This window comes from Microcaecilia unicolor, chromosome 2 (assembly GCF_901765095.1).
Source record: "Microcaecilia unicolor chromosome 2, aMicUni1.1, whole genome shotgun sequence".
NCBI lineage: Eukaryota > Metazoa > Chordata > Amphibia > Gymnophiona > Siphonopidae > Microcaecilia > Microcaecilia unicolor.
This window is the reverse complement of record NC_044032.1, coordinates 206,251,799-206,271,594: the sequence shown is the minus strand read 5'-3', so window position 1 is coordinate 206,271,594 and position 19,796 is coordinate 206,251,799. Positions and strand designations below refer to the sequence as shown.

Below are 19,796 nucleotides of genomic sequence, written 5' to 3'. Positions count from 1 at the left end.
ACAGTAATTTAATTAAATGATGAAGGTTTTGAAGAAACTGTCAATTGTAACGAGCTGATTGTCAGGGTTCACGGTAGTAGTTAGGCTACACGGTAGTAGTTAGACACAAGATGAATGTGGGGGTATGTGTGTGTATCTGGTTTATTGATGATAAATGATTTTATAAGTTTGATATTTGTGATTATATAATAAAGAGTAATTAAAAAATAGTTGACATATTGTTGAATATTAAAAAGTGGCAGGAATATGTGGCTTTAATTTACACTATAAAAATAGGCCTGCCATATTTTGGGAGGGCGCCAAAACAGTACTTAGAGGAGAAACAATTGCCTATATGACTCATAAAAGAAAGACAAGAGATAGGGAAATATTTAGATTGGAAAAATTAGTTCAACTACAATGCAGACTTTTTGGTGAGCTTCTTTCTAAGGCCAATAAAACACAGTTAGCCACTCAGGTGGCTTTAAATACATCAGCGTGCTGTGAAATCACATATGTATTACAAATGAAGGCTGTACATGCATGGCAATAAAGGAGGTGCATTACTAGCAAGGTTGACAAAACAATGGGGTGGGAATAGGCGTATTTTGTTACTGAAACAAGAGATGGGAGCGGAGGTGATCGTGAGATGATGATCGTGAAATCTGTGCCATCCACAAAGACTATTATGCTATTTTATATAGCGCATCAGTTTGGGGAAGAAGATTAGGGACATCTGTCTGTCAAGTATGGATCTTCTTATCTTGGACCAATCTTCAAAAACAATTTACAAGACCCATTTCAGAAGAAGAATAAGTAGGCAGTAAGACAAAGTCAATGTTGTAAAGTGCCTGGGCCAGACGATTTCCATGCAGAATTCTATAAAATCTTACAAGATCATATATATCTTCTTTACAAGATTAGATTTGATGCAGAAAAAGTCTTTGACGGGGTTCCTGGAATTTTATGTTTGTGGTCCTTAATGCCTATCCTAAGGCAATGGTTTGGGCTAATGGTATATATTGAGATTTGTTTTCCATTTCCAGAGGTACCAGGTGGGTTGTCTCCTGTTCCTGCCTGTTTGAGCTTATATAGATCCTCTAATCCGGGAAATTCTGAATAATCAAGACATTAGAGGAGTAACAATTGGATCATATATGTTTAAGATCGCAGCTTTTGCTTATGATTTATTAGTACATTTGACATCTCCTGAAAACTGATTACAAACTCTCATAGAAAGTTTCTGGGCGTTTGGCGATTTCTTGGGATTTAAATTGAATTTAGATGTCAGAAACTTTATCAATGGATGTCACTTTGCGTTGTAATTGGAGGGGAACTTTTCCATTGCACTGGGCTGATGTTTTTTTATTAACTTATTTAGGAATTCAATTGAACTTATAGGATAAATATTTCCTGCTTGCTTCAAATTACCAAACAACTCTACATCTGGCAGAGCTTTCCGCTATCACTATCAGGCAGAATAACATTAATTCGTACGACCTTATTTCCAAAATGACTATGTTTTTGTGGACTCTTCTCCTCTGTCTGTTGCCATAAAAATCTACGTATTTTAAGGCATGAATTAGGAAGATTTTGTTGGGCAGGGGAAGAAGTCGAAGATGCATTTTGATTTCCTGGTGGAGAATGGAAACAGGGGGGTATGGGGCTACCAGATTGTCCAAAATATAACTGGGTGTGCTTGTTGCATCATTTAAATGATTGGATTTATGATACTGATATCTACACTCCTTGTGATTACGAGAGGGAGTATTTTTCTCCGTGGCATCTGAATTACTTACTTCAGGCCAAGTGAGGAAAGCTCCCGCTGTCACTTAGGAATAAAATACTTTTTGAGACCCCTCAATGAGGTATGGAGATCATTACATAATCTTTGGGGTATGGACCCTACCTGCTCTCGATTCCTTCCATTGCTAGGTAACGCGGATTTTCCCACAGGATATGAAAGTATTGTCTTTGCCAGATAGAGAGCAAAGGAATCTTGTTGCTGGACCATGTAGTTCAGGAAGGAGGCAAGCTTATATCTTTATAATCTATATGGTAGAAGACAGGGAATTTGCCACAGAGATAACTCTGCTTATTGTCAATTGTCTCATTACATTAATTCATTAAACTCAAGGGCTTTGACTGCAGAAATTCCACAGAGATTACAGGAGAAATTACATAGGCGAAAAATCTAACTCTCCTTTGGTGTTTTTGTACAAAGCCATCTCTATGTTAGGCCCAACTAAACATAAGGGGAGGGTGACTGCTCATTGGCAGGAGGGGTTGAGGATTGATTTAGGAATATTGATATAGGCAAGATTGTTTTCAGAATCTCAGATCTACTTCAGAGTGTTGAATATAGGAAATGTGGTTGCAAGTGCTCCATAGAGCTTACTTTTCCTGGTCAGGGCATTTAGAAGCAGGCTGTATGAACTCTTGATTGTCCCAAATGTTTTAGCATGAAATGAATCTAGGACATATGTTCTGGTTCTGCCTCAAAGTTAGTAGATTATGCTATTTACAGAACATTCTAGGTCAGACTTTTAAATTTCATCCTTTGGGTTGGGTGTTGGGAAGGGGGGAAAGATTTGGGAGTTGCTGGTAAAGGGGCTTATTCATTCAGAAAACAAGTGACTGCTTTAAATGATAACTGGATTGTGGACACAAAACTCCAAAGCTCTTTTAGGAATGGAGAAATAAGGTGCATACATTAATTTTTATGGCACTTGGGGGGGGGGGGGGGGGCTAAACAATCTCCCAAAAGGAAGATACAATTTTTACAAGTCTGGGAGCCTTATATCAATCTCTGTCTCCAAGAGCAAGAAGCTTGATGCTTAAATCAGTAGCAAAAGATTCTAGAATGTTATGAGAAGTCACTTTGGGCACCTGGGTAAGAAAGGGGTAGGGTTTGCTATTTTAGGAGGGTAGGGAAAGTTTGGTTGGGTGTAGAGAATAGGCAGGGGTGACATTATTGCAGACTGCTGAGGAAGTCTAACATGGAGGGAACTATAAGAGCCCAAGTCCCTTCTGGTTTACAGTTTCAGATATGCCATGATTCTCTGGGTCTATTTTCTTGTTTTGAAATTGCTGTCACTAATATCTATTTGGTTCTATGTTTAGGGAGGGGTGAGAAGGGAAGGGGGTGTGGAGAGGGGGGAGAAAATATGGAACAATAATATAAAATATGACTCTTCAGGCAGGAGGACTGCTCTCTATGATCAACTTTATTATTTGTTCACACAGAAGATACGAACATTACTGTACAGAAGAAAATCCAGAAGAATTGTTCCTTGACCATATGTATAATAGACACGTTAGCTGGTATTTGTTTAGCAGAACTATTTTGTACTGCATGTTGCATTCTTAATAATAAAAAAGATTACACATAAAGCTTCAGTATGCAATGTTTCACATAACTGTAGATATTATGGTGCAACACCATACATTAGATAACAAGGATATCTGAATATACAAAAAAAGTAGGGTGAACACCAAAAAAAGAGACCCCCAAAAAGTGGGTCCCACAAGATGGAATATGTATACATCTCTTTCAACTGAAGGAAGCTCTGGAATGAGAGGGCATAGGATGAAGGTGAAAGGGGATAGACTCAGAAGTAACCTGAGGAAATATGTCACAGAAAGGGTGGTGAATTCATGGAACGGCCTCCTGGTGGAAGTGGTGGAGATGAAAACAGCATCTGAATTCAAAAGAGCTTGGGACAAGTACAAAGGTTCTCTAAGGGAGTGATCGGGAGAGTAGATGGTATGTATAGGCAGACTGGATAGGCTATATGGTCTTTATTTGCCTAACTTTTTCTATATAAAGGTTTATTGAAAGTCCAGCCTGTACACAATGATGCTCTCACATTCAAAAACACAAACTATTCCAACAGATAAAAATAGTGGACTCGACACTATGCCGAATTTCAGTGGAAACTCTTGTCAGGAGTCAACAATATCTGAAGAAACTTAACAAGCCAGTTCAAGCAAATGTTAATAAATAATATCAATGGATTGTATTCCAAAGGGAATTGGTATGACAGCTTAAACAGGTGATAATCAAGATAATCATAAAGATGTAGTTGGCTTCTGTGAATTTCACAGAGCAGTATTGAAAGTAATACTACGCATTCTTAGTGCTGTCTTGGGTCCCACTCGCTAAACAGGAAGCACCTCCAGGCTACCACAGCAGCTCAGAGATACTTCCCACCCTTAGTGCACCATCATATCTGGCGCTACAAAAATATATTTATTTTTGTAGCGCCGGGATGTACCTGGAGGTAATAGGAGCCCTTACCGCCACCTCAATGGGCTTTACTTGCTGCGTGGCCATTTCCTGCAGGAAAGACAGACTTCCCTTTTACCCGATGCAGTAAAAGGGGGCCTCAGCATGTGTGAAAAACACGCACCGATGCCAGCGCAGGCCCCCTTTTGCCAAAGCTTGGTAAAAGGGGCCCTTAAAGAATACGGTCTCATGGATGACTTAAGCATGAGAGCTGAAATTTTAGGCATGACATCGGGATACGTTAGTATTCTATAATAAAACATAGATGCCTTAGTTCCATTACAGAATAGGTACCTTCTAACTACCAAGCAACCTAGAGGCGTCTAAATGGAGACACCCAGTTATAGAACTGCCCCTTTACTGCACGTGTGTTAATGTCAGATCTACTCACATGACAGCTAGTATGAGAAGCTTTAATGAATGGCCCTTCAAAGGCTGATTTGGAACATGATTGAGAGAATAGTATGGTTAATTACCCTAACTTTGTAATTATGCTTTATTTTCTTACATTAGCACAGGCTCTCCTTAAAAAAAAAAGGATCCATTCCTTTTCCACCCCCAATTCTACTAACCTGACTGTTATGCTCCTGGTGTGCTTGAACAAAACACTGCGTAAACACTTGGATAATGGTCAATACCTTTGAATTTCCATCGGTTTCCAGAAGTGCATTCCTAAACAAAGAAAAGTTTTAAGTGTGACAAGTTGGATTATCAAGTTACTAATCAAGCTACTTTTAATTAAAGGGAGGGAAAGAAAAAAGGCAGTACATTCTTTAATATAGCCTCTAGCTATAATCTGACCTTAGAATGGTATTGTGGAAGCTTTAGAAACAGTTTTCCTTTTACAGCAAGATACCTCTGTCCACCTTCCATAAATGGAGTGGAGCACAAAAAAATTGTGTTTGTAAGGACAATTTGTTCTACTAGAACTTGACTTCAATAACTCTCACTTAAGAGAGGGTACAGAATGGGTGAGAGAGAAAACAGCAGAGGGAGGAGGAGGAGGAGGAAAGAACAGAATGAGTAGGAAGGGATAAACAAATGAGTATAGGAGAAAGAGAAGTATAGTGATACATTTTCATCATAAAAATATAGTACTTTGTTCCCTTAATCACCAAAGTAATCGTACAGCCCATAATATGAGCATTATGATATAAATTATTAACAAAAGAAGTGAAAACCATGTATGTATGGACTGCCTAGGGTTTCTAATTTGGCCTCACTCATATTAGATTGAAGTCATGTTTAATAAAATGAACACCAGGCTCATGCTCTACCTTCCCCCGCCCCTCGTTTAGACTTGATTAGTGAATTTTTTGCAGAATGTAACATTCCTCTGTTCTCACAAACTGAACCAGTCCCATATGTGCCTTTTTAGACAAGCTGAAAAGTGCTTCAAATTTATAAATGAAGACAAGAACATCAGTCTATGAATGTACAATATGTTTCCCTCTCTTCTGCAAAAATATAAACTTTATTGCTTTCATAATTTTCATGTTGTCTTTCTGTTGCTGCTCATTAAATTATTTATCTCCTGAAAAAAGAGAGGAACAAAAAAACCTTCAAAAATGGAGAAAAATGTTGCTCACCAAAAAAACAAAGAAAAATAGCCAAAACCCACACAGTCTGTTGTAGTCATTAAAAAACAACAACCCCAAAACAAAACAAAAAAAACAAACCACACACACAAAAATGTCAATGTCAAGTCCTCAATGTTCCAACAAATACTGCTGATAGAGTTCATGCCGCTGTCCCTGTGATTTATTATATATGGGACAAACCTCCCGGGTTTTTAAGACAAGAATTGCGCTATTGGGGATTGAACAGATGACTAAAGGTAGGCGCCCTGTATAAGAGGCTTGGGGAGGTTAAGCCTCCCCAGCCCAACCGTGACATTCCCCTGCTGCCCCCACAAGCGCAGGGCTCCTTCCCTCCCGACTCAGCTCCCCAACCGGCAGCCCTCCTCCTCTCCGTTCCTACCCCCCCCCCCCACGCATGTGCGTGCGTTTTACTTTCTGTGGCAGTGTCGTCAGTGAGGAAGAAGGCACTGCGGGCTCACCTCCGGCTCCAGCTTCTCCCTTCCCTCTTCACACAGTGTCCCGCCTTCTGCGATGATGCATTTCCTGTTTCCGCGAGGGCGGTACACTGTGTGAAGAGGGGAGAAGCTGGAGGCGAGCCTGCAGTGCCTTCTTTTTTATTGATGTCGCTGCCATGGACAGTAAAAGGGTTAAACGCTTTGGGGGAGGGCAGGAAGTAACGGAGAGGAGGGATGTCGGGGAGCTGAGGGAGAGCAGGGAGAATCACTAAAAAGGGGAGGGGGAGAGAACAGATCGCTGGACATGGAGAGGAGGGGAGGGCAGGGGGAGAGCTGAGATCGCTGGACATGGAGAGAAGGGAGGGCGGGGGAGAGAAGAGATTGCTGGAGGAGAGGGGGCAGGGGGAGAGAAGAGATCCCTGGAGGGGAGGGCAGGGGAGAGAACAGATCGCTGGACATGGAGAGAAGGGGAGGGCAGGGGGAGAGAGGAGAATGCTGGCCATGGATGGAGAGGAGGGGAGGGCAGGGGGAGAGCTGAGATCGTTGGACATGGAGAGAAGGGAGGGCAGGGGGGAGCAGAAGAGATTGCTGGAGGAGAGGACAGGGGGGAGAGAGAGATCGCTGGAGGGGAGGGCAGGGGGAGAGAACCGATCGCTGGACATGGAGAGAAGGGGAGGGCAGGGGCGAGGAGGAGAATTGCTGGCCAATGGATTGGATGGATGGGAGGGCAGGGGAGAGAGAATTGCTGGACATGGATGGATGGAGGGGAGGGCAGGGGGGGAGAAGAGATCCCTGGACAGGAAAGGAGGGGAGTGCAGGGCAGGGAAGAGAGGAGAATTGCTGGACATGGATGGATGAATGGGGGTAGGGGAGAGAGAGGAAATTTGCTGGATATGGTGGATGGAGAGTTCCTGGGCAGGGGAGAGGAGAATTCCTGGACATGGATGGATGGAGGAGAGGGCAGGGGAGAATGGAGAGTTGCTGGACATGAATGGATGGAGGGGAGGGCAGAGGAGAGGAGAATTGCTGGACATGGATGGATGAATGGGGGCAAGGGAAAAAGGAAATTTGCAGGATATGGGTGGAGGGAGGAAAGGGCAGGGGAGAATAGAGAGTTCCTGGACATGGATGGAGGGAAGGGGAGGGGATGGCAGGGGAAAGAGGAGAATTGCACAACGTGCAGCGACGTCAGACTCCACAAACTGGATTGCAGCTCTTTGAATGAACAGCACGCCAATGGAGGACAAAGAAGAACAGAAGACCCCGCCAGCTGAAGGAATATTTTTAAAGGCAGGAGGACGTGGACGTCGGCTGGCGGGGGGTTGGGGTCCCCCGCCAGCAAAGGTAGGGGGTCCAGGGCGAAATCTGCGGGGGCCCAGGCCCCACGCAGATACGCCCCTGGTCCAGATGACTCGGTACTTTTTTGGAAATGTGCATCTGTGATATTTTGCATGCAAGTTTCAATTTTTCTAGTATTGCTGCATGCTGAGTCTGACTTCTTGAGGTAACTTTCCAGTTCAGTATTTTGCCTTCATATCTGTTGTGTCATGTGTTTTTCATGTGTGATCAAGATGCAGTATGTTGCTAGCGTGTGTAGTATTTGCAGCCCTTTTTTGTTTTTGTTATTTTGTTTCACTAGGTTGTGTACTGGTGTTTTAGAGCCCGGTGTAATTATAGTGCTGCCTTTCCATGCATAAGATTGTAGCTCGTCCTGTCCTTGGAATTAGTGCTGTTATGGTTTGGTAAGGTTATGAGAGTTGTTTTTGCACAAGTTTGTGTATATTGTTTTGCAGTGGAGAGATTGTGTGTTGGCCTTACTGAGGTGGCACCAAAACATCAGAAGGGTGTAGAGCCTAAATCATGACACACTACCTCTTGAAGGATCTACATATGGTCGTAATAAAAGGAGCTCATTGTGAACACTATCCACCTAAATGGGTGTTTTGTGGCTCTACATGAGAATTTTGATATTATGATCCCTTGTTTCAAATTGTTGAACGGTTTCCATATGGGTGGTATATGGTGTATTAGGGTTTGCCCAGTGTAATATTTATGGTACAGTAAGGTTCTGAGTGTGTTTTTGCACAAAGTTGTGCATAGTGTTTGCAGTTGATGCGATTGTGGTTAGTATATGCTTTGAGCAACCACTTTATTCTTTGACATATGATACATATCTAATATCTAATTTAACAAAAGGTTATTAATTGTGACCATTTTATTTTAATTATTTTTTTTCTGTGTGTGTCAGACAATTATGGGATGTAAGCTCTGCCCCTGGGGATTGCCTGGCATCTTGATATGTGATCAGCATAGAACTTGTATCGGTTTTTCTGGAATATACGAATATTTTTACTTTTCTTTTCTTTCATAATCACTTTTTCTTTTATAAAGAAATTTAGACCGTGTGCCTGCTAGCTGTTCCTCAATATTCCACCCCAGTAGAGATGACACCCAAAATTCTTTTTTCCATTACACATTCTTAGTCGCTCACTTAATCCATCTTAAATAACAAAAAAGGTCCAGAAGCAACCAAAAACATGCAATTTAGCGAACTGCATAAACTTTTATCCCTTGCTCGTCTTTTTAATTGCAGACATTATAGTTGTTGCATAGCCTGCATTCATTTGCATTATTGAACAGTTGTTAAATACACTTACCTGAAAATTTCATCAATAATTCTGAAGGACAGAGGGATGATGAGCTACTCGCAGCTGTGAAAAAAAAGGACAACAAACATACAATGAAACACTAAAGTAATTTATCCTTCTTCCAGACTGCTCTCCTCTGTTCTCTGTCTCCCTACCTCCAACGCTACCCTCATGCAAGTATCCCACCACCCCGCTGCTCCACTTTCAAAACTGTCCCACAACCCCCAAACTGCTTCCACTCCCCAAACTACCATGTAACTACCCCTATTCGTCTTACGACTTTGTAGTTATTTATATTGTTACTATGAAAGCCGCATTGAGCCTGCCATGTTGTGGGAAAGCGCGGGGTACAAATGTAATAAATAAATAAACTGTTCCCCTCAACTACCCTCTTTGTCACTGCCTCACTACCTCCAAACTGCTCCACCACAATGCCATCCCCAGACATAACACATACAGAGCATACACACAAGTTTTATTGCTGTTTAAAGTTGTAAAACTGCTGCTTTTTTAAAAAAATAAACATGAAGCAGTTGAAATATTCTTCAAGTGAAGTGGACAGCAAGTTCATAGTATCACTGTGATCTTTGGCAAGTCATTTAGCCTTCTGTTGCCTCAGGTAGAAACTTATGGAAAATACCTAATGCACCTGAATGTAATTCGCCTTGAGCTACCACTAAAAAGGTTGCGAATTAACTTCAAATCCCTCTCTCTAATAACTTGTCATAGTCATTCAAGGTCTTTAACATTTCAAGATTGTTAGAAATCTGTAAAGAATATTAAAGAACGCGCATATACAAAGCAGGCTGTCCTCTGGCAAAGGCAGAGGAGACAGTACTCCTGGGGAAATTCTGCATCAAACTGTCTAGAATTCTGTGTAACCCCCCCCCCCCCCCGATCTTTAAACTCTGTGGTCAGCATTGCTTTAAACCACTGGCTGCGGAATTAAAGTTATACTGGGATATTCAGCACCGGCAAGTATCCAGACAGTGGCCTTGAATATCTGGATATACAGTGATACCTCGGTTTTCATTCATAATCTGTCCGAAAAAAATCAATGAAAACCGAAACAGACGAAAACCGAGGCAATTATTTCAATATGAATCAATGTAAATCCAATGAGCAGGAGAACGCGTGGGTTGCCCTTTGTTTTCGCAAAAAAACCGAGGCAACCAACAAAATCCGAGACAAATTTTCACTGAAAAAAATCAACGAAAACCGAAACCGACGATAACCGCAGTCAACGAAAACCGAGGTTTCACTGTACACTGACTGCTAAAGTTTACCAGGGTACCACTGATATTGAGTGCCAGTGCTCAGATAGTTTGCTAGGCACATTAGGTCAGCAGTGATATTCACCACTGTCCGAACCTACCCGAAGTTATCTGGATACTGGCCTGAATATCACTGGAGCCTGGATAACTTCTGGATCTGCCTTGGCTTCACCCCCGAACCACCCCAACACTACCTGGATATTGCTTGGGTGGTCAGTGAAGATTTTCAGCAGCCTCATCTGAGATAAAGCTGCTGAAAATCCAAGCATAGGGACCCCTGAATATTATGCCCAACATGTTTAAAGTTCTGTACAATTCTGTATATTTCTCAAAACAACAATAGAGTCACTGAGGGGCCCTTTTACTAAGCCGAGTAGGCACCTAAGCACGCCCAACGCACGCCAATTTGTAACTACCACCCGGCTACTGCGTGGCCCGGGCGGTAATTTCATTTTTTACGCGTGTACAGTACAGTACGCGCACCGGAAAATATATTTTATTTTCTGACACGCTGCGCTAATCGGGCGGTAATCAGCATTGTAAGGGTGCTGATGATTACCGCCTGGTTAACACGTGAGACCTTACCGCTAAGTGAATGGGTGGCGTTAAGGTCTCAGGCCAAATATGGACGTGCGCCAATTTTCATTTTGCCACACATCCATTTTCGGCCCCCCCCAAAAGGCCCTTTTAGCAGGTGCACTGAAAAATGGACCTGCACGTGTCCAATACACGCGTCTACAATGGCACAGGCCATTTTTGGCGCACCTTAGTAAAAGGGCCCCAGAGTAATTAATCTGAACTATAATACAGAAAACAATTATTTCTCATAGACACAGAATTTACAATTTGGGTCTGCATTATTAAAACAAAAATGTGACACCAACTTGGTCAGTGAGCAGTCAACAGACTTGATAAATCACAAATAAATGTAAGCATTATTTTTATACTTAAAGTTTTGCAGCATCAAAATTCAAAGTACACACAGAAATCTGGACATATACATGCCAAGCATCAGTAATACCCCCCCCCTATCAAAATAAAAAAAAGATTCAAAATGTCATAACTGAAAACAAAAGTGCTTCTCATATTACTTCTTTAGGCTACAGACAAGAGCACGTCATGAAAAGCTTGGTATTCAGAAGTGTTATAAAACACCTTATTCTTTGGCATCTCTGAGATGTACTTCAATTACATCAATGTGCTAAACTCAGATAAAAGTCACTGGCATGCCTTTATTTTTTCATACCCATTAACCGCAACATACTGTGGAGTCTATGCATCCTTCACAAAGAAAAGGATCGAACAATTGTACAATATTTTATCATCATTATCTAACACTAGAAGAGCATAGTGTGAGATACATCTTTGTAGTGTATACTTGTATTACAATGATAGTCTTTACCCAGATGCTTACCTCATGGATGAACTGCACTTTGTAATAACTGATTCCTCCTTACTTAAATTAGCTGTACCTTAATCATCATAATGATTAGACCTCACAGGAAAAGCTTGAAGGATGGATCAAGCCATTCATAAATCCAGTACACTAGGAACGTTCATAAATCATGTTGTCTCATTATAATATATACCTGTGCCAAACTTGACACTCGGTAGAACTCTCATATAAATTTCCTTATGTCATCTAACAATGTTAGAATAGACAAGTACCTAGTGGTTAAAGCAGCAGGCTGGGGGAACAAGTTCAAATCCTGCTGATTTTGATTTGGTTCTTGTGACGTTGGGCAAATTACTTATCCACCATTGCCTCAGACAGAAACTAAGGGCTAGATGCATTAATCCATGTTTCACATGTTAATCTAGCTTAACAGACAAGTGAGGGTCTATTTACTAAAAGATCAATTTTATAACTAAGAATCTGCAGTTACTACCCTTGCATGCATAAATGCAGATAAAATTAGTACTATTCTACAGCAGCATACCAAGGGGCAGGGCAAGTGCAGGCAACAGGGGTTGCGCAGAGTAGGAATGTAGCTGTCGGCTCTGCCAGTCCCCTGTCCCCTCTGACGTTACTTTCCTGTTCCTGGACAGGGGACTAGCAGAACTGACAGCCGCGCGCCTGCTCCATGCATCTCCTTGCTAGGAGGAAAGGTGGTGGGGTGATGTGCTTTGGGGGTGTGTGTGGTGCATCTTGGGGGGGGGGGGATGCATCAGGGGGGCACAGCGGCAACCCACCCCAAGTGGCGAACATGCTAGGTATTCCACTGTTATTCTATAAGGGTGTGCCTAAGTGCGTAACCACAAGGGGGCATATATGTGGGTGGAGCATGGTGGGACATAGGCAAGGCTCCTAAACACATTCACAAGTTAGAGAAGTTACACAAATCTCTGCTGCATTTAGGCGTCCACAGTTACGCCAGGTCTTTGGCTGCTCTAACTGTGGGCATATTAATGTTAGGTGTGATGATACTGGGTTATGTTAGGGTTTGGCACACATGCTTGTTACAGAGAATGCTCCTACTGTGTGTTATCAGGGCACCTAACTAGGGGTGGCCACATATAGAATTGTCCCCTAAATGCATATCCTGCATTATTGTGTGTTAATGTGCATTAACACAAGCTAGTAAACCAGGCTCTTAAGGGTATAAGCCCTCTAGAGACAAGGAAGTTTCTACTGTACCTAACTGTAAGTCACCTTGAGATACATCCAAGTAAGGGTGGAAGTTATCAACGTGGGCTACCGTTAAGATGGGTTATTTTACCACAGGTTGTGCTATTTTAACACAGGGTCCCATTTTATGCAATGAGACCCTGTGCTAAAATAGCACAACTTGTGGTAAAATAACCTGGGTGGGATAGATTGCATACCAAGGACGCAATGCATGAAGATCTATTTCATGCATATGTATTGTGGGTATCAGGCTGGTTGGGTGTGCCCTGAGGACCAGGCTGAGAATCTCTGTCCTGTGGCACAGAGACTAAAATGATACATTATTAACAACTTAAAGTGGATATTTTTCAGTAAGAAACAGAAAAATATAGGCAGATAAAGACCATATAGCCTATCAAGTTTGCCCATCCATGCCATCTACTCTCCCTATCACTCCCTTACAGATCCGATGTACTTGTCCCAAGTTCTTTTGAATTCAGATACTGATTTTGTCTCCACCACTTCCAGCAGGAGGTCATTCCATGAATTCACCACCCTTTCCGTGAAGTATTATTTCCTCAGGCTACAGAGCTTGGAAAGCTTGGCAGAGCTGCAGATCTCAGAATAACCACCTTATATGAAAGCTCACCTTCATCCTATGCCCCCTTGTCCCACAGCTTCCTTTAATTGAAAGACTCACATTTATGCTTCATGGGTATTTAAATGTCTCTATCATCTCTCCTCTCTCTTCTTTCTTCCAAAGTATACATATTGAGACCTTTAAGTCTGCCCTCATATGCTTTATGGTGAAGACCACTGACTGTTTTAGTAGCCGCCCTCTGGACTGACTCCATCCTGTTTATATCATTTTGAAGGTGCAGTTTCCAGAATTGTACACAATATTTTAAATGAGGTCTCAGAGTCTTATACAGGGGCATCATCATCTACTTTTTCCTAAAGGTCATTTCTCTCCCTATGCACTCAAACATTATTCTAGCTTTTACTATCGCCTTTTCTACCTGTTTAGCCACATTAAGATCATTACATATGATCACACCCACCCAAGTCCTGCTCCTCTTTCATGCACAAAAGTTCTTCACTCCCTAAACTGTACCGTTCCCTTGAGTTTTTGCAGTCCAAGTGCACGACCCTGCATTTTTTAGCATTAAATCTTAGCTGCAAAATTCCAGACCATTCCTCTAGCTTTGCTAAGACCTTCCTCATGTTATCCACACCATCAGGGGTATGTTACCCTATTGCAGAGTTTGATATTATCTGCAAAGAGGCAAACCTTACCAGACAGCCCTTCAGCTATATCACTTACAAAAATGTTACAAAGAACCGGCCCAAGAACCAAACCTTGCAGCACACCACTGGTAACATCCTTTTCCTCAGAATGAGCTCTATTTACCACCACACTCTGTCGCTTTCCACTCAACCAGTTCCTAGCCCAGATAGTCACTTTAGGGCCCATACAGAGGGCACTCAGTTTATTAGTTGCCTATGTGGAACCGTGTCAAAGACTTTACTAAAATCTAAATACCCCGCATCTAGCGCTCTCCCTCAAGTAAACTCTCTGGTCACCCAGTCAAAGGCATTAAATCTGATTAAATCTATCTGACAAGACCTGCCTGAAGTATAATCATATTGCCTTGAACTCTGTAATCTACTGAATGCCAAAAACTTTACTATTCTCTGTTTTAAAAGCGTTTCTGTTAATTTATTTACCAGAGAAGTCAGACTTACCGGCCTGTAGTTCCCAACCTCTTCTTTACTTCTGCTTTTGTGGAGAAGAACTACATCTGCTCTTCTCCAGTTCTCCGGCACCACTTCCGACTCTAGAAAAGCACTGAAATGGACAGCCAGCAGAGCCGCTAGAACTTCCCTAAGTTCTTTCAGTACCTTTGGATGTATGCTATCCGGCCCCATAGCTTTGTCCATCTTTAGTTTAGTCAGCTTCTCACCAACACAGTTGAAGAGCCAGGAGTAAGACAACACAACACAAGACAAACACAAATGGAGGGGTGGTAGTCACTGATCAATTTTCAGAGGACTTTATGTTTAGAGTCTACACACAAAAATAAAACAAGTCATCTGCAAAAGCAGACAATTTACAGTCAACCACCCTGCTGTTCACACCCAAGATGTCTCTATCTGCTTGAACTGCAATGGCCAGAGGCTCCAATGCCAAGTTAAACAGAAGGCACTCCTGCTTTGTTCCATGAAAAAGGGGGAAGGCTTCCAACAGGACCGTCTACAAGCACCCGAGCTCATGGGGAGTTATACAAGCAGCCCACCATCTGAATAAACCGCTTGCCAATCCAAAACCACCCCAAAACTCTAAACATAAAGGCCCACTTAATCTGATCAAAGGCTTTCTTCGAATCCAATGACAGCACAAGCAGCTCCAGCTGACTTGGAGCTGAAGAAAGAACATTCCAAAAAGTGTGCAAATTATCTATGGGATATCCTCCTGCGATAAAATTACTCTGATCCTGATGTACCACTCTAGACATATACCAAGAGAGCCTCACCTGCAAAATTTTCACATAAACCCTGCAATCCACAATGATCAGAGAAATAGGAAGTTCTCCACATTAGAATGATCACACCTAGACTTAGGGATGACCACAAACTGCGACATCCTAAAAGCCTCTGCAGTCCCAATAAGGGACTATCAAGTCCTGAAAGGCAAAATAAAACTCCACCATCAATCCATGTGGCCCTGGCGTTTTCACCCATGACGACACCCGGAGAGCCCCCCGGATCTCATCCTCCTTGATAGGAGCCTCAAGCTCCCTTATTTGATGTGCTGTGAGAACAGGACATGCCAACTTACTCAAAAATGCATCCATGACTTCACCAGAAAAAACGACCTCTGTGGCGTACATCTCATAAAAGGCCTGAAACACTAAAACAATTTCTGCCTCACTAACATGCACCCTCCCTGATTCATCCACCACCTGAGACACGCACCTTTTACATCTCAACTCCCTCCTCCTCTCCCTTGCTTTCCTAATTTTATAGGAATCAATGACTCCATGAATTGTAGCCTATAAGGTGATTCCCACCACACCCAAGGATTGAAGTCTGCCAGCAGGTTTTATGAAAAATAGTTCTTGTGGCAGACATATTACCTCAGTGAACGCCCCATCCTGCAACAACATAGCAGGAAACCCCACCCACCTGAACTGACACCGCTGCATGATCAGAAAAAATGATCCCATGAATGACAGAATCTTGCACAAGAGGCAAAAGGGCTGATGAAACTAATAAATAGTCAATTCGGGAATAGGAGTGATCAACCAGTGAATCAAAAGTGAAACCCCTTTCAGTAGGGTGCAGTACTTGTCAGGGATCCACCAGAGCGCGCCTCGCCATAATGGATGTAATGACATCACTGGACCTGGTCTGCTGCCGAGAACTTGCTGACTGCTTATCCAAAATAACATCCAGCACCTGGTTAAAATGCTCCCCATTACCATACAGTTTGCCCCAAACTCCACAATCTGCGTGGTCAGTTTCTGAAAAAAGCCATGGGAGTCCACGTTCGGTACACAGACATTAACCAGTACAAAGGTTGCCCCCTGGAACTTACACTTAATAGAGATCCAACGCCCCTCCCCGTCAGAAGCTTGCAAGACAATATCATAGTGTAGGTGCTTCTGAATAAAAACCAGAACCCCGTTACACTTTTCAGTTGTAATACTGGCATTCTTCTCTATCCACTGTCTTCGATTCCTTGGCCCCCCTGTGCTTCCATATACCTACTCCATCTTCCTACAAACCTTGATACCATCCAGGCCTGAGTCTGCTCAAATGCCGGGCTTGGAAAACCAAACACCTATGGAGAAATCTAGTTCCCCCAACTGCACTGAAACTCTGCCAAGCTCGTCATTGCGATTATAACTACCATCTTAGGAAAGGTAAGGCATCTTATCTCCATAAATGTCTAACCACTGCACCTAATCCAGAACGCAAACTACTTGATCCATTAGTCCCTCACAACTCACCCTAGCCCTCCTGTCATGGAGCTGGGTATGATATTTGAGGCTTGCGTAGAGGCTGGAAAAAATATTTTTTTAAATTTTTTGGAGGGTGGGAGGGGGTTAGTGACCACTGGGGGAGTAAGGGGAGGTCATCCCCGATTCCCTCTGGTCGTCATATGGTCATTTTAGGGCACATTTTTGTGGCTTGGTCGAAAGAAAAAAAAGACCAGGTAAAGTCGTCCAAGTGTTCGTCAGTGACGCCCTTCTTTTTTCCACTATGGGTCGAGGACACCCATGTGTTAGGCATGTCCAAGTCCCGCCTTCGCTACGCCTACAACACGCCCCTGTGAACTTTGGTCGTCCCCATGACGGAAAGCAGTTGAGGATGCCCAAAATTGGCTTTTGATTATGCCGATTTGGGTGACCCTGTGAGAAGGACACCCATCTTGCGATTTGTGTCGAAAGATGGGCGCCCTTCTCTTTCAAAAATAAGCCTGTTAGTATACTACTTACGTCAACACAATATGTAACAGAATATTTTAATAGACAGCATAAGGTATAAGCAAAAATGGAACATATAGGTAGGTAAGAGAGTAAGAGGCGTTAGAAAATAAGGTCAGAGAAATAATTAAATGTTATCTCAGCTAGGGTAGGAATAGATAAATATGTCCTGCTGCAATATGAGCAGCCTGTGTCACTCCTTGTGTGTGTGTGTGAGACTAAGAAGTTAGTTACTTCTTCCATTAAAGGCCTGGTTGAAGAGCCAAGCTTTCACCTGCTTCCTGAAGTGTTAAGCGAAGCCTTTCAGGGAGTGCATTCCAGAGTGTGGGGTATCACATCGTGTAATGTCTTTTGGAGAGGGTGTGGTTAGGGATACTCCTTGAGGAGGTGCTTAGTGTCCTTGGAGGTGTGTAGAGGGTCATTCTGTTCTGCAAGCAGTCTGGGCTATTTCCTTTAAGAGTCTTGACGATCAGACATAGAGTTTTAAAATTAGCCCTGTATTGAACTAGTCGTCAATGAAGTTTTTGCAAAAATGGTGTGATGTGGTCACGTCGCTTGCAATCTTCTATGAATCTTCCAGCAGCATTCTGAATCAATTGGAGCTGGTGCAGACCCTTTGTAATCAGACCATTGTACAGTGCATTACAGTAATCCAGTCTTCATGTTATCATGGCATGCACAACTGGGATAAGATTTTTCTTTGAGATAGAAGCAGCTCTTGAAGGTTGCTTGGATTTGGGGAATCAGAGTAATTGTTGAATCTAACTGTATTCCAAGGTTCCTGACTTGTGATTTGAGGGGGAGTTCATACTTCCCAAAATACATTTTGATGTCAGGTACGTGTCCACTTGTGTTAGGGACCCAGAGAAGCTCAGTTTTACTTGGGTTCAGGCAAAGTTTGTTGTGCATAGCCCATTCTTGAATTGATGTTAGACAGGTAATCAGTTTATTCAGGGCTGTAGATAAGTCAGGTTCAATGGGTATAGCTGCACATCATCCGCGTAGATGTGGAACTGAGTGTCCATTGACCGAATCAGCTCGGCTAGTGGCTTGAGGTAGATATTGAACAGACTAGGTGACAGTATCGATCCATGTGGTGCACCATAAGTCAGTACCCATGGTGGTGATGAGGTGCTGCTAAACATTATGGATTGTTGCCAGTCTGATAGATAGGATCTGAAACACATGAGTACTGTTCTATTGATACCTGTTTCTGCCAGTCATGCTAATCCCCTGTCTCGGATTCTGTGAAGATCATCTAATAGGCATACGAGGCCTGTTTCTGTTCCATAGCCTGGTCTGAATCCAGAACAACATGGATCTAGCCAATTCCTCTCTTCTAGCCAATCAATGAGTTGAACACAGACTGTTTGTTTTATAAATTTCCCTAGAAATGGGATGTTGGATACTGGCCGGTAACTTTCAAGTTTGTCATGGTCAAGGTTGCTTTTCTTTAGCAAAGGGTGAACCATTGTGCTTTTCAATGCTGTTGGTAGTTGCCCTAGCTATTTTCCTTGATCTGTTAGCTGCATTTGACCTTATAAATCACTCTCTTCTCCTTTCCCGTCTAACTTCACTTGGTATAAGGGACGCTGTCCTGAGCTAGTTTTCTTCATTTCTTTCAAATCATTTATTCAAAGTCCACCCTTTCCTCCTCTTACTCCTCCCATCCACCTCCCTGTGGGGTTCCCCAAGAATCTATTCTTCCACCGTTACTTTTAACCCTTTCCTTAGTTTGTTGGCCACCATTATCTAAGAATTTGCTATTTCCACCTACACCTATGTGGACAACATCTTATCACTATTCTACATCGATCTAGATTCCCTTTCTATTGTCCAACTCCAATTGTGTCTCGACTCTGTTGCTCGTTGCCTATCCACCCATCGCCTCATTCTGAAACATGATAAAACCATTGCTTGTTGGATCACAGGATGTCCAGTGAAACCCTCCCATAACCTAAACCTTATAGGTTCCTCCATCACACCAGTTGACTCCTGCAAGTACTTGGGCTTGATTCAGAACTCTCATTTAAACCACACATCTCTGCTCTTCTTAAATCAGGATTTTTCACTCTTTGCCAACTCCGTTGTCAGACCCTTCTTTAATCATGACTCCTTTCACTCTTTTCTTTTTACCTTCCTCACCACTAAACTTGACTACACCAATACTGTCTACTCTAGCCTTCCACAAATCCTCATTTGGAAACTCCAAACTATCCAGATTACAGCCATCTTCCTCCTTTGTAATGCCAAAAGGATCATCACTGGCTTCCTATCTCCTATTGTATTAAATATAAGATCCTTTTATTGAACTTCAAAGCACTTCATCTTGGTCTTCCCTCTACCTTTCTTCTTTTGTTATTCCCTATACACCTTCTCACACTCTTTGTTCCCTCAACGATCATTGCCCAGTTCTTCCCAATCCAAAACAGGCTCAACATGGATTCACCAGAAACACTTCCCTCTTTTTCACA

At 42.5% G+C, this 19,796-nt stretch overlaps 1 protein-coding gene across 1 annotated transcript in view; it reads right to left on the bottom strand.

Annotated features, from left to right (window-relative positions):
* FANCC (FA complementation group C) overlaps positions 1 to 19,796 on the bottom strand; it is a 413,110-nt gene that overhangs the window by 78,796 nt on the left and 314,518 nt on the right. Inside the window, 3 exon segments of the mRNA XM_030193652.1 lie at positions 4,840 to 4,939; positions 8,960 to 8,985; positions 8,987 to 9,013. Coding sequence (XP_030049512.1) covers positions 4,840 to 4,939; positions 8,960 to 8,985; positions 8,987 to 9,013 — 153 coding nt within the window.